At 52.7% G+C, this 19,435-nt stretch overlaps 1 protein-coding gene across 3 annotated transcripts; it reads right to left on the bottom strand.

Annotated features, from left to right (window-relative positions):
* Positions 1 to 254: 254 nt before the first annotated feature.
* KLHDC8A (kelch domain containing 8A) lies at positions 255 to 11,913 on the bottom strand. 3 transcript variants are annotated; one of them, XM_069876175.1, is made up of 7 exons: positions 11,771 to 11,913; positions 6,628 to 6,684; positions 6,021 to 6,446; positions 4,122 to 4,286; positions 2,155 to 2,370; positions 1,696 to 1,797; positions 255 to 1,478 (listed from the first exon to the last, which is right to left on the bottom strand). In XM_069876175.1, the coding sequence occupies exons 3-7, from the start codon at positions 6,412 to 6,414 to the stop codon at positions 1,285 to 1,287; spliced, it is 1,071 nt and encodes a 356-aa protein (XP_069732276.1). In that variant the 5' UTR covers positions 6,415 to 6,446; positions 6,628 to 6,684; positions 11,771 to 11,913; the 3' UTR covers positions 255 to 1,284. The 3 variants fall into 3 exon arrangements, with proteins under 3 accessions (XP_069732276.1, XP_069732275.1, XP_069732274.1); XM_069876174.1 differs by lacking the exon at positions 11,771 to 11,913 and adding an exon at positions 9,948 to 10,321; XM_069876173.1 differs by lacking the exon at positions 11,771 to 11,913 and having other exon boundaries at positions 6,628 to 6,903.
* Between the last annotated feature and the right edge of the window lie 7,522 nt (positions 11,914 to 19,435).

The following is a 19,435-nucleotide window of genomic DNA, read 5'->3' as shown; positions in this document are numbered from 1 at the left end:
GATGGGGCTTGGAGCCCCTGATCCAGTGGGAGGTGTCTCTGCCCACAGCAGGGGTGGGACTGGATCGGCTTTAGAGTCCCTTCCAACCCAAACCATTCCATGTTTCTGTGATTAAGGCTGCAAAAGATCTCTAAGCTCAACCAGTCCAACTATCATCCCAACAGCACTGTGTCTACCAAACCATGCCATGAAATGCCACAACTACACATTTTTCTTTTAACACTTCCAAGCATGGATATTTTCAGGCTGTCCCACATTTTCTTAGCATCATAGCCCACAGCCCACACCAGACTTCTCTGAACACAGATTTTAATGGTGCTGCTGCTCGGACAGCTCTCCTGCAAACTGCCTGGGAAGAACAAAACCAAAGAGGAGGAGATGGCTGGGGTCTTCTAGCTTCACTGCCAGCAAAGCCATCACCAAAGCCACTGCCCAGCCCCTGGTTAGAGAGCTCCACAACCAGAGGCAAAGTTCAGTTTTTCTCCCTTCTTTCAGGGCTGAACAGAAGATCACAGATGGTTAAAGGGGTTAAAATCCAGTTTGGAATCTTGTAGGTTGAGGCCATTTCTGCATGAAATCCAGCAAAGGCAGCATCTGTGCTAGTCTTGTGCCAAAAGTAAGGTCCTTCCTCTAGCCAAAACAGTTCCTTGTCTCTCACCCCTTCTAGGAGTGTTGGCAGCACCTTGCTCCATCTCCTTGCAAAGCGACAGTCAAATGCTACAGGTCTGCAGGAAAATTCCTGCTGTGAAGGCAAAAGAGTGATCCCCCAAGGTTCGGAGTTTCCCTTGCTGCCAGCCACAGGGACCTGTGCAGGGAAGCACACACAGATTCCAGGCTCCTTGAAGCGAGCAACATCATCCACGGTTCTCACTGACCCATCTTCATCCTCCTGACACCTCCAAACCTGTCGCCTTCAGTCAGGATGGCAGCAAGGAGATGCTCACCCATGCTGTGATCTCCCAAGTCCTTCCTACCAGCAGGAGATGTGGCACATCAGTGCTGCAAGCAGTTCCTTCATCTGGGTTTCCCTGCAGAGAGCTGAAGGCGACCAGAGGGGATCCCTGGCCAAAGTGCTCCTTCCATCCACGGGGCTGGATGGCAGCCTCCGAGAGGGAGAGGTTCCAGAGCAAGGCTGGGTTTAGGTGTCAACTGGCAAAGTCGAGTTGCCAGGCTCCCTGGGCGCACCTTGGGTGGTTCTCATCCAGCCAGGAGCTCCCCAGTGCCACCACCACCACCACTGCTGGAGGCAGCGAGGGGCAGGATCCTGTGTGGGGCAGGAGCCAGCTAGGAATCGGAGAGGCACAGGGCCTCCACGGCACTGCTGAGACCCTGGCTCACCCCCCCCACGGCCAGCAGGCAGTTGCGGACCACGATGCTGGAGCAGGCGCAGCGTGGGGTGGGCATGGGGGGCAGGCTCTCCCACTTGTTCTTCTCGGGGTGGAAGGCCTCTGCAGACTCCAGGACGGTTGGCTGATTTCCTGGAAGCACAAAGCAAGACACTGGATCAGCTGGGAAGCACCAGCAAGCATCCTTTGCTTGCTCCGGGACAGTGTCTGCGCTCTGAGCCCCATCCCCTTATGGAGCCTGTGCTCCCAGCTCCCTCAGGCCAGCCAGGGCCAGGATCTCTACCCTCTGTAAAGACAACACGTGGTTCATGGATGCTTTTAAAGCGTTACCACCATCCCAGTGCCTCACCTAGTCCCCCAGCCACGACGACTCTGCCTTTCAGGTAACCAGCCACAAAGTCCGCTCGCCTTTTCTTCAGGTAGAAGGAGCGCTCCATCTTCATCCAACCACCTGGGAGAGACAGGACAGACCATTGCAGAAACATCCCCCTCCTAGGAAACCATCTGCCTCTCTGACCTCCTACTTGCTTGCAGGAGTGTAGTTTTGCTGCTTCATCTTGGGGTGATGAAACCCTACGACACAGGGGTCAGCTTTGCCACCACCATATCCACGATGGAGCTGTTGAATCCAGCTGCCTCCAAGACCACTTGACTTGTTAATCTTGTTGGCTGAGCTTCCTCTAGGCTGGGCTCAAGGCACCAGAGGTGCCAGGACTCAACAGATAAGAGCTCTGTGCTCTGCAAGGACAGCCTTGTGTGCCACCCACCCTGCTCCTGTGGAAAGGACAACATGGAGACAGCTCCCCACCTTGTTCCATGTCAAACATGTCCACAGTCCTCATGAACTTGGGCTGCCGGTAGAGCCGTCCCTGCCGCAGGCCGCCGAGACTGAAGAGTTTGTCTTCCGTGGGCACGAAGCTGGAGAAGGCTCTTTTGTTGGGGATGTTGGGAAACTTGGTCCAGGACCTGGTCTCTGTGTCAAAGACCTCGAAGGCGTTGATCGCGTACTTGGACTGCCTTCCACCTGGGACAGGGAGGATGGAAAGGAAAGGGTCAGCTTAGCTTATAGAATCATAGAATGGGTTGGAAGGCACCCTAAAGCCCACCCGGTTCCATCCCCTGCCATGGGCAGGGACACCTCCCGCTGGATCAGGGGCTCCAAGCCCCATCCAACCTGGCCTTGAACCCCTCCAGGGATGGGGCAGCCACCCCTGCTCTGGGCAACCTGGGCCAGGGCCTCCTCACCTTCACAGCAAAACATTTCTTCCCAAGATCTCATCTCAATCTCCCCTCTTTCAGCTGAAATCCCTTCTCCCTCATCCTCTCCCTGCCCTCCCTGATCCAGAGCCCCTCCCCAGCTTTCCTGGAGCCGCTTTCAGCCCTGGAAGCTGCTCCAAGGTTTCCCCACAGCCTTCTCTTCTCCAGGCTGAACAACCCCAACTCTTTCAACCTGTGCTCGAGCCCTCAGATCAACCCTGTGGCCTCCTCTGGACTTGCTCCAACAGATCCATGTCCTCCGTGTGCTGAGGACTCCAGAGCTGGATGCAGAGCTCCAGGTGAGGTCTCACGAGAGCAGAGAGGAGAGCTTGGCTCATGGCAGAAGGAACCAGAGGAGCCTCCCAGGGCAGCCTGAGAGCGGGCTGCCAGCTGATTTGACCCCCCCAGGTCTCAGGTCACTTGGATGAGAGCCTGCTAAGCCAGGTAACTTGTCACCCTTGCTCTCCCTCTCCTTTAACTGCAGGTTCATAAGATGAAAACACTCTTTTTTTTCAGTGCATCGCACCCTCTGCTTCCCTCCACGCCGGCAGCAGCGGGCTGCTAGCACAAGAAGGTGTTTGATATGCACCAGTTTAATCAAGACAAATTCACAGCAGAGCAGGGATCAGCGCTCAGGCAGGCTTTGCAATTCTAATGCGTTCAGCGCCAGCGCGATCCAGCAAGCCTTGACCTCGCTGCCGAGCTCCTGATGGAGCAGCAGAGCCGGAGCAGCTGCTGCTACCACCACCACAGACGTGTATTATTCTTCCCCCCCATCGGATGGAGATGAATGCAGCTATTCTCAGCTGCCGTGCCTTTGAAGGCAAAGCCTGTGCTGCTCCCAGGCCCACAATCCGTTTGTCAGCAGCAAGCAAACTGCAAAATTGATCAAAAAGCCTTTTCTGGTGACCCCTAAAGAGAGCCAGGGCTGTCTGAGCAATCAGGACTCCTGCATTTTCATCCTGATATGCCATTTGGCCATGAGCTACGTTTCTTTGCCTTAGTTTCCCTTTTTCTAAGGCAAAAAATAATGAAAATCATCCTCTGCAGAAGGCTTGGTCTGGCATTTCCCTGCCACAGGCAGGCTCTTTGTGAAGCTCTCTGGTACGTTGCTGATACACAATGCATGGAAGCATTTTTACTCACTAGGTGAGTCCAAGGGCTTCTATCACAGATGCAGGAATGCAAATTGAGCAGACAAAGCCCAGCTGCACCCTAGGCTACCAGTAGCCATGGATGGGACTGGGACAGGCGAGACCTGAGAGCTCCTGGGGTGTTCAAAGGTGCAGGGGATCTCACGGGTGCTGTGAATCCAACCCAAACACCAGCCCCGCTCAGCACCTACAGCTTCAAGCTTGTTGTTTCTGAATGCACGAGAAAGCAGGCAAGGATGGAGAGGAAAACCCCAAAAAGCCTCTTGCAGGGAGGTTTCTCAGCACTCAGACCTAAAGAACCACTGCTCGAGGAGGAGGAGGAGGAGGAGGAGGAGGAGGAGGAGGAGGCAAGACTGCTTCTTACCCAGCACATAGATCTTGGTGCCTCGCAGGAAGGACGTGGCAGCGTACCTGGGCGTGGGCATGGCTGCCAGCGACACCCAGATGTCCTTGAGCATGTCGTAGTGCTGCAGGTAGTTGTGTGGCCGCAGGTCGGATCCCATCCCACCAGCCGCATAGACTCTGTAGTCTGGACAGGGCCAAGAAGCAAACCCCCCCCCCCCCGACCCCAGCACCCCGAGAATTATCATAGGAGAGCACCAGAAATACCCCCTGCAAAACCACATGTGCCATCATACAGGTGTCCCTGTCCCCAGAGGGCTGGAACTGGATGGGCTTTAAGGTCCCTTCCAACCCAAACTATTCGGTGATTCTACGATACCGCGGGAACCAGAACTGGTCACTTCTACCTGAGTCCCTGTCTACATCCCAAGCTCCCATCCCTGGGGCAGAGGGGAATGAACCAACATCCAGATCCTCTCAGCGAAACCCCCCCTCACCTGCTGGTCCCAGTGCTTGGATGCAGCCCAGGATACGGTAGGTTTCTAGGCTGCAAGCACCCATCAGCTATATCCATCTCTGGTTAATGACAAACCTGGGTGGCTCTCCAAACCAAAATCCTACCTGCATTCTCTCCTTCAACAAACACTTTACTCCCCAGGCTACCTTCAAGAGAGCAGCAACAGCAGCCTTGCCCTCAAAGGCAAAAAGCAGAGACCAACCTGCATGCAGCAAGGATTTGAGCAGCTACTTCTGTTCCAAACTGACCCTGCTGTATCAGTCAGACAAGCTTATACTCAGAATGAAAATCATCTCCAAGACGGTAAACGTTATTTTTAAACATTCCTTGATGGTAGCTTTTAAACCCACTTAAGCAAACAAACCAAGCAGCTTTCAAAGAAGCTGCCTGGAGATTAGATCCGTAATCCCAGGCACCGTGGGAAACCGGCTGACCTCAGGCACGCTGCTCAGGAGCACAGTCCCCAGCCCCTGACTCTTCAAAGCATGGTAGGAAAAGGAAAGTAAAGGAAATCAATGCTCCACATCTCCGCTTTGGAATTAAAAAATGAGATGGGCTGATAAGGCAGAGCCTCAGACATGTAACAAGGTCCATTTAAGGCAGTGGTTAAGCTCATGGAGGGGAGCTCTGCAGGGCCAGCTGCTTCCCTTCCTTGTACAATGATTTACTCCCATTACCATGAAGATGAGATTCTTCTGTCTGGTTCTGGATTAGGACCAGAGATGTCTCTTCAAACCAAAGCTATTCTGGGACTCTGAGACTTTTGCTCCACAGCTCAGTCCAGGGTACTTCCAGCCTGACTATGGCTGTTCCATTTTTCCAGCATCTGTAGCACGCAAGAATCAAAATTTGCTACAAAATGCTGGAGAAGCTTGATTTGGGACCCTGAAGTTTGGAGCTGTCAAAAGCTGGTACCAGAACAACCATGGCTGCGATGGCTCCAGGGCTGATGATCCAGAGCAACCGCTGGGCTTATCTGCTTCTGGCCACCAACACATTTCATGGAATCATAGAATCATAGAATCACCAGGTTGGAAAAGACAAACTGGATCATCGAGTCCAACCATTCCCATCAATCACTAAACCACGTTCCTCAGCACCTCGTCCACCCGTCCCTTAAACCCCTCCAGGGAAGGGGACTCAACCCCCTCCCTGGGCAGCCTCTGCCAGGGACCAGTGACCCTTTCTGTGAAAAATTTTTTCCTAATGTTCAGCCTAAACCTCCCCTGGTGGAGCCTGAGAGGAGATATTTGTTTTTAGCAGCTGGGAAATAAATGCACAGGGTTCAACTTGTAGAAGGACAGTGTTACTGCCCAGAAAGCTTTTGTGCCTGAAGCATCAACCAACCCATCACCCATCCCACCTGCATCCCTTCCTGCCCTGGAAGGACTGAACCCTGCTTGCCTTTTGCAGTCACCGAGATGCCCATGGCTGCTTCTCTCAGCGAGCTCCTCTTCTTCCACTTGCCCTCATCCATGTTGTACATCTCCACTATCTTCAGCGGCATCTGATTCATCCCGACCCCTCCGATCACCATGATCCTCTTGCCCAAGTTGGCCACGGCCACCCCAGCCCGAGCCGTGGGCATGGGGGGCAGCGAGGTCCACTGGTTGGCCTCGGGGGAGTAGACCTCAAAGCAGTCCATGGGGACCCCATTGTCATCACAGCCCCCGATGGCGAACACCTGCCCCCCAGCTTCCACCAAGGTGGAGTAGACCCTGCGGCTCGGGAGCGGGGCGAGGGTTTTCCACTGGAAATCTTTGGTGTTGGCCAACTCCATGGTGGGACGAGGCACCATCGGTCCCTGCCCAAGGGAAGGGGCTGGTTACGCTGCAAAACAAAGAAGAAAAATGCCGGGGAAAACCAACAAAGAAACACAAAGTGCAAACACCATCCTCCTGCTGCTAGAGCTGCAGGCAGCCAGGAGCAGAGTGGGAATCAGAGCATCCCCATCGCGACGTCTCTCGCAGCTCCAGTCCCCTCTGCCACCCCCCAACACAGCGAGCGGTACCTTTCATTGCGTCTCCATTAATCCTGCAGCTCCAAGAAGCTCATGCAGAGACTGATCCTAAAAATAAAACAAAACAAAAGGGAAGGAGGGGGGGAAAAATAACCAAGAGAGGTTGGAGGCAGTTTGTTATCCTGTTTTCCGAGCATCCCCGCCCCCAAGCGACATTCAAACTGAGGAGGCTGCAAGCCGCCTGCTCACTTCCCTGGCTGTTTTCCTGTTTGCTGACGAACTTTTCCTCGCATCCTCCTTCTCGGATGCGATTATTGCCCTGGGTGCATCCTCTGCAGATCCTGGGGAGGACCCGCTCCAGCAGCCCTTGGCTGGGAAAGGTGAGAGCCAGCACCCACCCCTCTAGCCCTGACCTAGGGGCTGCAAGAGGTCCAAAGACCAGCTCAGGGTGAGAGGTTTTCTTGCTGGAAACCCACAGTCCTTTTCTCCTCTCTCATAATAACTATTAAGATGAGATTAATTAGTGCAGGAGGACAGCAAGAGGGCAAATAAAAAAAGTATAAAGGGAGTGGCTGTCTGCTGGAACAAGATGCATCTTGCACTGAGCATGGAATCATAGAACAGTTTGGGTTGGAAGGGACCTTAAAGCCCATCCAGTTCCACCCCCTCTGCCATGGGCAGGGACACCTCCCACTGGATCAGGGGCTCCAAGCCCCATCCAACCTGGCCTTGAACCCCTCCAGGTCCTGCTGCTTTGGATGCAGCCTGGGGCACAATTAGCTTTCTGGGCTGCGACCTCCCCATACAGAGCTGAGCTGGCATAAAAAGCAAGCAATCCAAGCAGGGCTGTTTATTTTACCTTATTCTCCCAATTAAATTTCCATAGTCAGCTAAAAATAATCTATTGCATAAAGGACGTGGTTAATAAACCCATAAACACTCCTTGGGCTGTGACCCTCCCGCAGCAGGACCCCGTGTGGGCACCGCACACATCCCCAGGGGAGCTGCAGCACAAAGGAACACAAAGCAAAAATAAAAAGCAGTGGCAAGGCAAGCGATGCTTTGCATCTTCCCAGCGGCAGAGGAGAAAGGGGCAACAACAGACAAGATCACCAGCTGCTGTTCTCGCTTTCCCTTCAATCCCTTATCATCTGAAGCGCATCAGTTCCCACAACCGGATCAGCTCAGGGATTTTTGCCTGGGCAGTTTAAGCAGCTCTGGACTACTGCTTTCACGAATAATTTATTTCCTTTCTAGGTGAGTTTTCATGCATTAGCACAGACAAATTTGGCACAGGCCAGCGAACTAGAAAAGCAGAGCCAGCTCCTATTTCCAGGAGCGTGACAGATTGGCGTCCTGACCTCTGAAATCATTTTGCTGTGCCTTAATTTCCTCAGGTATAAAGCGCAGCCCTGAGATGAGACACAATTAGCATCCCTCGGATGTCTGAAAGAAGCAGAACCTCACAGCTGGTGCCAGACAGTTTCTCTGCTGTTGTTAAGGCTGGGCAACGCTTGAGCATAGTTGTCTATAATTCTTTTTCAACATACCAGTGCACAAAGCACAAATCATAGAATGGGTTGGGTTGGAAGGGACTTAAAAGCCCATCCAGTTCCACCCCTGCCATGGGCAGGGTCACCTCTCACTGGATCAGGGGCTCCAAGCCTCATCCAACCTGGCCTTGGACCCCTCCAGCATCACCTGAAACTCCCTGGAAGGCGACGCAAACACTGTAGAGCTGGAAAAATGTGCTGACCCAGCTCCCCTGCGCGCTACAGCCATGTTCTCCTCTCAGGCAGAGGGAATTGACACTTAATTATACCAAACAAATTGGAAGCATTAAGATTTGTGTCTTAAAAGGCTACATTCAAATCAAAATGAATGTTAATTGCTTTTCCCATCAGAGGGGATGGTGGGCACAGCGCTGAACCCACCCCAGGTTCAGCGCAGGACAGACCCCTCTGATTCAAGAGCTCAGTGAGCAGCACAGAACACAAACACGTACTCCCCATGGTCTTTGCCAAGCGGCTGTGGGGCACAGCTGGGCAGGGAGAGCCCCACAGTGCCCCCCAAGAGGGGGGACAAGGCTCTGGTGGGAGATGGGGACCCCCTAGAGCACGGGGCTCAGCTCCCTGTGCTGTAACATCCAGATCCTCTCTCCTAAGAGAGGTCATTCCTCACCCCACAGGTTACATCAGGCTCATTTTAGAGAGCTCTCAGCTTAGTAGCATTTATTACTTGCTGTGATTTGTGATTTATAAAATCGAAGCACTGGTGAGCATTAAAGTGATAGATGGAGTGAATAGGGGAGAGAGATCTCAGCGCTGCTGAGCGCGGCTGCTTTTCTTTCCTTCCTATCCCTCCTCTCTCTAGGATTTAGAAGTTTTGCCACTCCAAATCTGAAATCCCCTCAGCGGCAGAGGGGCAGCTCATGGCCTGGAATGAGCTGAAATCTCCACCCTCCAGCCCTCGGAGCGTTCTTTGGGCTGATGCACTACCCTAAATGTCTCATTGCTGCCTGAGCAGAGTGAAAAGGGATCCTATTTACACCTCTCCACATTGAAGGAAATACAAAAAGGCACCAGAAGCTGCAATGCCACCGAGGTGCTCCCAAATAATCCGTTTTTAACACTCATGCTGAGGATTATCTACCCCCAAGACATCACTGTGCACGCCCCTACTCACACTTAGGCTTAACACACGTGCTCCCTTCCAGGGGGATCTCAGGGGTGGAAACAGAGACCCCAAATCCTCACCCAGCCCGAGGCAGGTACAGCTCGCTGGGAGCTGATCCTGGACCGTGTCTGTCCACCTTGCTCTGAAAATCCTCCAGCGTTTCCACAGCCCCAGCAGGGGATCACAGAGCATCACCCGCTCAGACCCTCACTTCAGGGACACCATTCATCTCAGGGACACCACAAATATCCTGGAGGTGTTCAAGGCCAGGCAGGATGAGGCTTTGTGCCACTTAACCCAGTGGGAGGTGTCCCTGCCATGGGCAGGGTGGAACTGGATGAGCTTTACACTCCTTTCCAACCCAACCCATTGCATGATTCTAAGAGACAACCACACTTCTTCCTGACATCCCACCACAAGTTCACTCTCAGCATCACTAGTGGGATGCTGGCTTTCCATCCCTGGCTTTGGGGATGGGTCAGACCCAGGACGCCTGGGTCTGGGTCTCACAGCCCCATCAGGAGCCGCGTTCCCAGAACATCCCTGCTCCTCATATCATTTCCCACCTGCCAAACACCCACATGCTCGTTGCTGTCAGCAAGAGAAGGTTAAAAGAGATGCAGACAGCCACCAGCCTGATGGAGAAGCCTATTAGAGAAACTATTCCTTTCAGAGAAAATAGCTCTTGTACTCACCTAAATGTCACAGCAGAGAAGCACAGGTCAGTCCTACCACGTGCCGGCCAAGATGAGAAAAGGGGCTGCAAAGCTGAGCTGAAAACAGCCTCACTAGCCAGAGCAGTAACGCTTCCCACTGCTCTGGGGACAGGCGTCACAGGAGAGGCAGGAACAGGGACAATAACATGCTGGAAATAGCACATCAATATAGAAAAAAATCATAGCTCCTGCTCCTCAGCACCAGGCAGAAGCAAGCAGCTTTGTTTCAGCTCTGTCTTGGCTGCCTGCACTCTATTAAATAAAGAGCAGGGAGAGATGACACAGCACAGACTCTAGGAAGACAGATAAAAGGAAATGATTCAGTGCAGGGAACCCATTTCGGTCCCAAGGAACAGTCCTGGTACAAGGCCAGGAGGGGGGACACCGAGTGGAGATCCCCAGGAATGTGACCCGCTGCCAAGGAGGGGTGGCAGGCACAGCCCAGCTCTCCCCTGCCGGCTCCGGACTCTCTTCCCAGCACAATTCCAGGTTACAGGAACACTCCTGTGCTTCCCTAGTCCCCTGTGGTTCAGCTCTTCTGCTCCCAGCGTGACCCCAGGCCACCCAACACTGCTCACCCGCTCAGAGATGGAGAAGGTGAGAGGTGCCAGTATGGGATGCCAGGCACAAAGTCCAAACTCAGGTGGCACAGGTAGGATCTCCTGCTCTCCCCAGGGCTGGGTGCTCGGTTCTCCCACACAGGGAAACCACTCGCTCCAAGCTCAGCTGGGAAAGAGTCAGGCAGAAACCCCCACATCAGCCCCTCTTTAAAAACTCAGAGGTAACTACCTGCAGCTGGAGCTCCCTCATACCACAGAAACATCCCATAGTGGCTAGAATCAGTGCTTTTGTCAAGACATAAACAACAGCAAGTGATGAGAAAGGAAGGGAAACACGGTGACACCCTTCTTTATGCTGTTTCCTCCTATGCTGGAGTCGAGCAGGATACAGCGCGTCCCAACAACACATCAGAAAGTTTCAGATATGGGAGCTGCACCTAAACCTCCCCTGTAATCATTGTAATTGAAGGGAGCTGCTTTTCCTCCTAGAAGCACATAAATGTGACGGTGTAACCATCCTTTGTGCTGTCAGATAAACATTAGCGTGAGGAGGTCCTGCCTCTATGTGCTCAGGTACCAACCTTTGCTGCAGAAAAAAAAAGCATCCCTGTTCTAGCAAGGACACAGCCAAGAAGAACCACAGCTGTCACAGGGGCAGGTTTTCCAGGAGGTCCAAATCCACCTTTCCCTCTGCTCAGGACCCAGGAGAAAGCCATAAATGTCCCCTCCTCCAGGGAGAAGGCTCACTCTTCTGCCACTCAGTGAAGAATAGATCACTCCTCAGTGATGCTTAGAACAAGGCACAGACAATCTATCTATAAGCTGTGACTATTACACACTCCCAGCCCACAAGGTCATGTCACACCAAGCCCAGGTGTTCAAGAAACTCCAACTTCTCAGCAGAAAAAGCTTTAAAAAAAACTTTGCAACTAGGGTCTCTGGTGCCTTTGCTTCTCCCTCGCTGAAGCCCTGGCAGCTGAGGCTTTAAACAGAACACGCATGAAATGTTCAGTCTGGTATTTCTGAGCTTTCTTCACACCGAATCAAGTTTCCTTGCCATAGTAACAGCTCCCCAGAAAAAATAACAACCCAAAAATCCACTGCCTTTCTCTGCAAATTACCCAGCTGGCAATAAAAACAAACCCCAAACACCACAACTGTTTAGTTTAAAGGAAAGAAGGGAAGCATTGCAACTATAAGAGAATTGATTGTACCAAGCAAAGAAAAAGCAGCAGCACTCACAAGCAGTTTGTTTGATTCCTTCTGCTCCCGAGCATCCCTCCTTGCAGCTGTACAGAGGTGCAGTTTGCAGGTGAAGTCAGCAGGCTGTGACCGAGCCGATCTCCTCCCCGGCTTCACCCCTTCCCCCCATTACCAGTCCCTTGAGATCATTTCCAGCCTCATCATGCCAAATGCAATTTCCTCCGGTTGCTAATAGGAGGAAGGCAGAGAGGCTGTGGAAGGAAATATTCCACAGCTAACAGCACAGCGGTCGTGCATCAGAAGAATTCCAGGAGCTTTAGTTATGGGACAGGGAGAGAAGCTGTTTCATTTTTTTTTTTTGGCACTCATTAGCGCAGGGATAAAGCCCAGACCATGCTTTTTTTTTTTTTTCCTGGGCGGTCTGAAGAGTCAGCAGGAGAAGGTATGATTTATGCACACCACAGCCTCAAGAGAGAATTATAATTTCATTAAGAGGAAAAAGAACCAACCAGGGAGACTGAAGGTTACCCCTTCCCCACTCAAGCTCCCAGCAGCATCGTGCATCTCCCCCTCCCTTGTTCTCTGTACAAACAGCTTCTCTTTCGCAGGGGTCAAACAGAGAAGGTCTTTTTCAAGCCCTGCAGTGTCACTGGTTACTAAAAAGCTTCTGTTATACTGTATTTAGGCTGCATCCCTCCAGAGGGAACGTAGAAAGCTGGGTCCAGATCTCAATTCCCCATCCCTGCTGGAGCTGCCAGGGCCTGGATGGGCAGAGAGGCTGAAAAAATGGGGCTGGGGGGGCTACAGTGTGTGGGGAGAGGAAAAAAAGTAAGGGAAGAACATCCTCCTTAGCCAACTTTTTGGGAGGGAAACACAAACTCAAAGCTTTGTTCCTGGTTGCTCATTAAGAGCCTAGGAGAAATCTCTCCTCCTCCAAAGCATCCTCCACCCCAATAACCCGCTGACCTCCAGCCAGAAACTCCCTCCCTTCTGCCTTTTCCCTTCGGAAAGCTCGGATGTACTCACAGCTCCTGGGAAGCTGCTCCGAGTCCAGGTGGAGCGTGGCAGTTTGCTGGAGACCCTCTTCAACCCCCAAATCCTTGGCCCCCGCAGAGCATCCTCCCTCCCTGCACCCCGCAGCTCTGGCGAGGGGGACGCGAGCAGCGACGGGAGCAGGCAGGGATGGAGGGCAGCGTGGGAGGGATGCGAGGAGAGAGAAAAAACCAAAAAAAAGCGAACCAGAATAAATCCAACAGCTCTAATCTTCACCCTCCCAGAGATGTCGGACAATTAAGAAGGATGGTGTTTCCCCATCTGGTCTCCTCCTCAGTGCCAGCAGCCGGGGGGGTGCGTGCGTACACACTGCATTACCAGACCCATACTTAAGCCTTTTATGGCTCCCCACGCTTGCAGAGGATGTTCTGTAACGGCGGCTCTTCCCCCGAGGGGAGACAGACAGACAAAAATAGGGGAATAGGAGCTGGAAAGCAGGAGAGGAGAGAGAGAGAGACCCAAACATTCTGTTGTGGACTTCTCCAGGACCCCACTTTGGGCAGGGCGGTGGCTGGGAGCTGGTGGACTCCACACTGCGGACTGGGAGAGAAGAGATGTGACGGAGATGCATCCCACCGAGGGGAAAACACAACAGGGGCAGGTAAGGCAGCAGCAGTCCAAGAGCTCCTGCTTTCTGTAGTTCTGGCTCCAAAGAGCATCCCACGAAGAGGACAATTTGTTCTGAGGTTGCCGACCCTGTACAGCACTTAGTCTCCTGCTTCCTATCCTACCCATCACCCCAGGCTTTATCTTCCCTCTACTCCCTCTACTTTCTGTAGTTCTGGCTCCGAGCATCCCGTGAAGAGGACAATTTGTTCGGAGGTTGCCGACCCCGTAAAGCACTTGGTCTCCCGTTTCCTATCTTACCTATCATCCCAGGCTTTATCTTCCCTCTACTCCACTGCTAAAGGTGTTGCAGGAAAGCTTTGTGGAAAAATTACCTCTAAGCAAAAGCCAAAAGTGAAAGGTCCTTTCGACGCATCTCCCATCGAGCTTCAAAGCTCCTCCCCGGAGATGCATTTGCAGCTCAGCCCAGCAGATGTTTCCAATGGTTCAGGAAGCCCCTGAGCTCTGAAAGTCCCTGCCATCCCTCAGGCTTTCTGCTCCTCTCAGCCTTGGGCTCGAACAGCTTTCTCCACCCTGTGACTTCAGGCAGGGCTGGGACTCACATAGAAGCATTAGGTGCTCAAGCACTTCTCAGCCATTGAACCTGCAGCTCCAGAGCTGGAAGAGTCCCACGTTTTCAGGATTTGCTTCTCTGGTGGCATCCTGGACCAACGACAGCCTCCAGACGTTTCAGGTTCAACCCTGGCTTGCAAAAACCTGTTGGTGTTGACCTCAACTTCAAGCCTCTAACAATCCAGACAAGGTTTATTCTCACTGATAGCTCAAGCTGGTTGAAATAGGAAACTATTTTAAAGCAACTCTAGCCATAAAATAAGAAAAATGAGCAAATCAGCAAGAAGTTGAGTTGAATGGTTCTACATAAAGCATATCCTCACTCTCTACCAGCTATTTTAATCTCCTGTTAGCTTTCCAGTGGGAGGATTCAATTTGCATTTAAATCAAAACCCCAAGCTCAGGGCCAATCTAACATTAAGATGTTCATTACAAAGGCATTCACCTCTTAAGAAAATTTAAAAGACCCCATCAAACTGGATTTTAACCGAGGGGCTTTTATCAGCCTGGCATTATTGGACACTTCGTATTCGTAAGTTATTATTTACCAGACAGCTTAGAGATGAGTTCTGAAGGGAGGGTTCCAGCAAGCTTGCAAGCACCTTGCTCACAGCCCAGGAGGTAAAAAGGAACATCATAAAAGGTCTTCTCGAAGAAGAGTGGAATGGGAAAGCTCAGTTTCATGGAGGTAAGGAAGCACAAGGGAAGGAAGGGGATGCTGTGGGAGACAGCCAAGGGCAAAGCAAACAAAAACCCCAACAAAATAAACCTAAAAACTGCTTTATGACCTTTCACAAGTCAGAGCAATTTTTTAGACCTATGCAAGCAGCCTTATCTTCCCAGGAAGAACAGTCTGCACCCCCTACAGAAGACCAGAGGAATGAGGCAGGGGATGAAGGCAGATTTAAATTGGATAATAGCCTCGAGACAGGTACGGTAACTTGGCCATAAAGCTGCAGGTGTTCAATTCCTGACTGCCCGGTGGATGAGTCAGACCCAACAGGCTGGAAAATAACTGTCTGTCTGGGCTGGATGGAGCTTACGCAACGCGCTGCAGAGACCGGAGCCCTCGTACAAAGGGGCAGACATTGGCTTTGCTCAGCAGATGCTTGTTGAATAGTGAAAACTGCACTGCACTGCGCCCCAGTCACCAGAGAGCCCCTTTCCTGAGCCATGGGAAGAGAGAGGGATGCACTCCATTACCTACCAACAGCTGGGGAAACAAATTCACCATCATCAGGCAGGTAGAGGAAAGCAGAGTTCACCCTCCTCCCAAGAGCATCTTTTCCTGGCAGTGTCTTGCTTGCTCCATAACGAGATCCCTCGGGATGCCCTGAAGAACTTGTAGGATAAGGAAGACCCAGGGACACTCCAGATCTGTGCCTTGAAAAGGAGAAGAACTTTTCCAGGTTGCTTGGGTATAAGGGATGAAGGAGGTGTCCCTGTTAAAGGAGAAAAATAAAAGTCCTGAAAACCTGTAGCTGTTTGCGGTGATTCAACATCTGTTTCCATGGGAACAGCAGGAGTCACAGGAGTTCCTGCAAATTACACAAATAAGCCACAGAGTGACAGTTCCTTTTCTTCTTTCCTACTTGCATTGCTTCAGGTTGAGGCAACTCAACCCAACGAGCACTTGAAAAGCGCATTGAACTGCAGCGAGCAGGACAGGAGGGAAGGAAATAGGGGAAAAGCATCAAAAAGCACTGCTGAAACTCAGTAAAAAGGCTTTTCTTTTAGAAGAGATGAGGATCTTGTAGATAAAGGGGAAAACATGTAAGAAGACTAAGACCTTCCATGCATATCCCTGTGCCTGCAAAGTCCCTCAGGAGGAGGAGACCAAGCTCTGGCAGAGCTAGAGACAGCATTCAGTCCTCCCTTGTCATTTCTTCCAGAGCTTTGGCAACCCGGCAGTTAATTAACTAGTTAATTAATTAATTCTCCCTCCTGCAGGGCCCTGAGCTGGTTACAGTGCAGATAGTCACCTTAATATGCAGAGACAGGAGCCAAGAGCTTCAGGATCTCTCAATCACGACGTTTAACCCACGGGGAGAAGTCCACCAGCTGTGCCTGCCCGGTTGACAAACACGGAGAGACATCGTTTCAGGACAGAAAGGCACTTTGAAAAGACAGTTGCTGGGCTTAAAAAAAAAAAAAAAAAAGAAATCTTCAAAATTAGCTGCAGTAAGCAGAATGTCATCCCAGCATGAAGGAGCTTTGAGCTGTCGAAGTCATTAGGCTGGGGATGCGCCTGGCTTTGCGTGCCTGTTACAAAAACAAAACAGAAGCCCCTGTTGATATACAACTGGGAAAAGTGCTGTTTGTTCCCAGGAAGATTGTTTATGCAAGACATAGCAGAGCTGGAAACAGCTGATCTGCAGTCATGGAATCCTTAAGGCTGGAAGAGACATCTAAACTCATTTAGCCCAACCCCACCATGCCAATAAAACCACATCTACATGCTTTTTTGAGCCTTTCCAGGGATGAAGGTTCCATCACCGCCCTTGGCAGCCTCTGCCAGGGCTTCACCACTCTGTCAGTAAAGACAATTTTCCTAATATCCAATCTGAACCTCCCTGGTGCAACTTGAGGCCATTTACTCCCTTCCTATCCCTTACCACTTGGGAAAAGAGATCAGCACCCACCTTGTCACAACCTCCTTCCAGGGAGCTATAGAGAGCAATAAGTTCTTCCCAGGGTTTTTTTTTTTGTCTCTGCTGCTGCAGAGATCTGAGCTGTTCAGGGTCTTCTCCTCGCTTCCATTGGCTTTGTTGGTCTTTAGCAGCATGCAAACACGCTTAGGATCTCGCAGGTGCATCTTGCAGTGGCTGCAGCACCTGGAGACTCAGTTTAGTTGGCACGTGGGGTTAGCCGGGGGTTGGATTGAATCATAGAATCATCACAGAATCACCAGGTTGGAAAAGACCCATCGGCTCATCGAGTCCAACCATTCCCATCAATCACTAACCCATGTCCCTCAGCAACTCATCCATCCATCCCTTAAACCCCTCCAGGGAAGGGGACTCAACCCCCTCCCTGGGCAGCCTCTGCCAGGGATCAATGACCTTTTCCATGAAAAATTTTTTCCTGATGTCCAGCCTGAACCTCCCCTGGTGGAGCTTGAGGCCATTCCCTCCCATCCTGTCCCCTGTCCCTTGGGAGAAGAGCCCAGCTCCCTCCTCAGAGGTCTTTTCTAGCTTTAAAGATTCCAACAAGGGAGGTGGAGGGTGAGACTCACCCATCCAGCCAAGGTTTGTCCCCCTCCAGAAACCTCCCACCCCCATCTCTGACACAACCGTGGTTCGAACCCGCGACCTCTGCATCTGCAGCCGAACGCGCTCCCTTTGCGCCACGAGCTCCGGCTGCGCGCGCCCCGAGCTGGCCGCAGGGTCCCGCGCGCCGCCGCTCTGCGCATGCGCCGGCCGCAAGAAGCCGTAGCGGTCGCTTCCCGCCCCGCGCGGGCTGTACCACTATCGGGGACGGAGGTGGGGGGAGAGCGCTATCCTCCTCCCCCCACCGCGGGCGGAGGTTGGGGGGACGAGGAAGGTGGAAAGCGCTGTCCCCCCCCGCTCCCCGCCGCTGTGGTCGCACCCAGCCCGCGCGGCGGCAGGCGTCCTGTTCCATGCGCTGAGCTGCGCGGTCTCAGCCCCAGCGCTGTGAGAGAGAGGGGCGCAGGGGGAATAGCGTGTCCTGAGAGGGAGGGGACCCACATCGAGTGCAACCCCTGCGTTCAAACCATGTGTGCATTGTCCAAACGCTTCTGGAATACTGTCGGATTTGGTGGTGCGAGAGCTTCCTTGGGAGCTGCTCCAGTGCTCCATTACCTCTTGAGGGAAGAGCCTTCTAATATCCAACCTAACCCTCCCCTGCGTGGCCAGCACGGCCAGGGAGGTTCTTCTCCCTCTGGACTTGGCACCTTGAATCCTGTGTTCAGTTCTGGGCCCCTCACCACAAGAAGGATGTTGAGGCTCTGGAGCGAGTCCAGAGAAGAGCAACGAAGCTGGGGAAGGGGCTGGAGAACAAGAGGAACGGCTGAGAGAGCTGGGGGTGTTTAGCCTGGAGAAGAGGAGGCTGAGGGGAGACCTCATTGCTCTCTCCAACTCCCTGAGAGGAGGTTGTGGAGAGGAGGGAGCTGGGCTCTTCTCCCAAGGGACAGGGGACAGGACGAGAGGGAATGGCCTCAAGCTCCCCCAGGGGAGGTTCAGGCTGGACATTAGGAAAAAATTTTTCACAGAAAGGGTGATTGGTCCCTGGCAGAGGCTGCCCAGGGAGGGGGTTGAGTCCCCTTCCCTGGAGGGGTTTAAGGGACGGGTGGACGAGGTGCTGAGGGACATGGGTTAGTGATTGATGGGAATGGTTGGACTCGATGAGCCGATGGGTCTTTTCCAACCTGGTGATTCTGTGATTCCTGCCATTTCTTCCCGTCCAGAGAAAAGAGCTTAGTGCCTGCTCCTCTTCCTCCCCGTATGATGAAGCTACAGAGCGTGACAGTCTCCACTCAACCTCCTCTTCTCCAGGGTGGACAGACACGGTGACTTCAGCTGCTCCTCATACCGCTTCCCCTCTAAACCCTTCACCAACTCGGTGCCTCCTCTGGATGCTCTGCGGTGGCTCTTGGGATTTTTCACTCTGAGGGTGATGAGGCCCTGGCGCAGGTTTCCCAGAGCAGTGGTGGCTGCCCCATCCCTGGAGGGGTTCAAGGCCAGGTTGGATGGGGCTTGGAGCCCCTGATCCAGTGGGAGGTGTCCCTGCCCATGGCAGGGGATGGAACTGGTTGGGCTTTAAAATCATGATTCTATGACTTTGCTTGGTGGGAAGAGAGTGGGGTCAGAGAGCATCTCTGCCCCTCCAAACCCACCACAGCCCCACCAAACCCACCTCCCTTTCTGCTCCCACCCCAGCTCAGGACCCCAAGCAGCACGCACATGAAATGAATCCCATCTCTCAGAGGAGTATCACAAAGCTGGTTTATTACAACAGCTCAGTAGCTGCTTCTCTACATGCTCGTACAGTCGGGCTGGGAAAGTGCTTGCTCCAAGTGCAGACAGAGAGACCCGCAAACGACCCGCAACAGCGAAACTGCTTCCAAAGGCAGAGCTGTGGCCATCCCGAACGCTAACCAGCAGGAGACGGATCGATAGGCGAGTCTCAGTGCAAACCGCAATCATGATATGCATCTATAATTTATAGTACGATCTTGTAAACTAGGTACAGTTACAGAAGCAGCTGCCGGGCTCGGTGTAGTTACAGCTCCAGGATACCTGGCAAGCGTTAAATGGAAACAGGCTCCGCCGTCTCCACTCGGTTTGCTGACCCCCTTCCCACGGAGCTCCCCGAGGACACGGTGCCAGCTGGGATGCTCCTGCAGCCCCCAGGAGCTGCCCCAACATTTGTACCCCTGAGGAGGAAGGGGAGCAGCTGAGGAGAGGCTCCCGTGGGCCAGATCCTGCTGCAAGGCTGCTGGGAAGGGGAAAA

This window comes from Phaenicophaeus curvirostris, chromosome 24 (genome assembly GCF_032191515.1).
Source record: "Phaenicophaeus curvirostris isolate KB17595 chromosome 24, BPBGC_Pcur_1.0, whole genome shotgun sequence".
Taxonomy (NCBI): Eukaryota; Metazoa; Chordata; class Aves; order Cuculiformes; family Cuculidae; genus Phaenicophaeus; species Phaenicophaeus curvirostris.
The sequence above is the reverse complement of the archived record's forward strand: the minus strand, read 5'-3'. Positions and strand labels throughout refer to the sequence as shown.

Bases quoted from the DNA above. Each gene is read 5' to 3' on its own strand.
- KLHDC8A (XM_069876175.1), bottom strand. From the start codon at position 6,414: ATGGTGCCTCGTCCCACCATGGAGTTGGCCAACACCAAAGATTTCCAG. The intron at 4,287-6,020 runs GCAAGCAGGGTT...GGCCCTGTCCAG, and splicing joins CATCTCGGTGACTGCAAAAG to ACTACAGAGTCTATGCGGCT. The intron at 2,371-4,121 runs GTAAGAAGCAGT...TCCCTGTCCCAG, and splicing joins CACCAAGATCTATGTGCTGG to GTGGAAGGCAGTCCAAGTAC.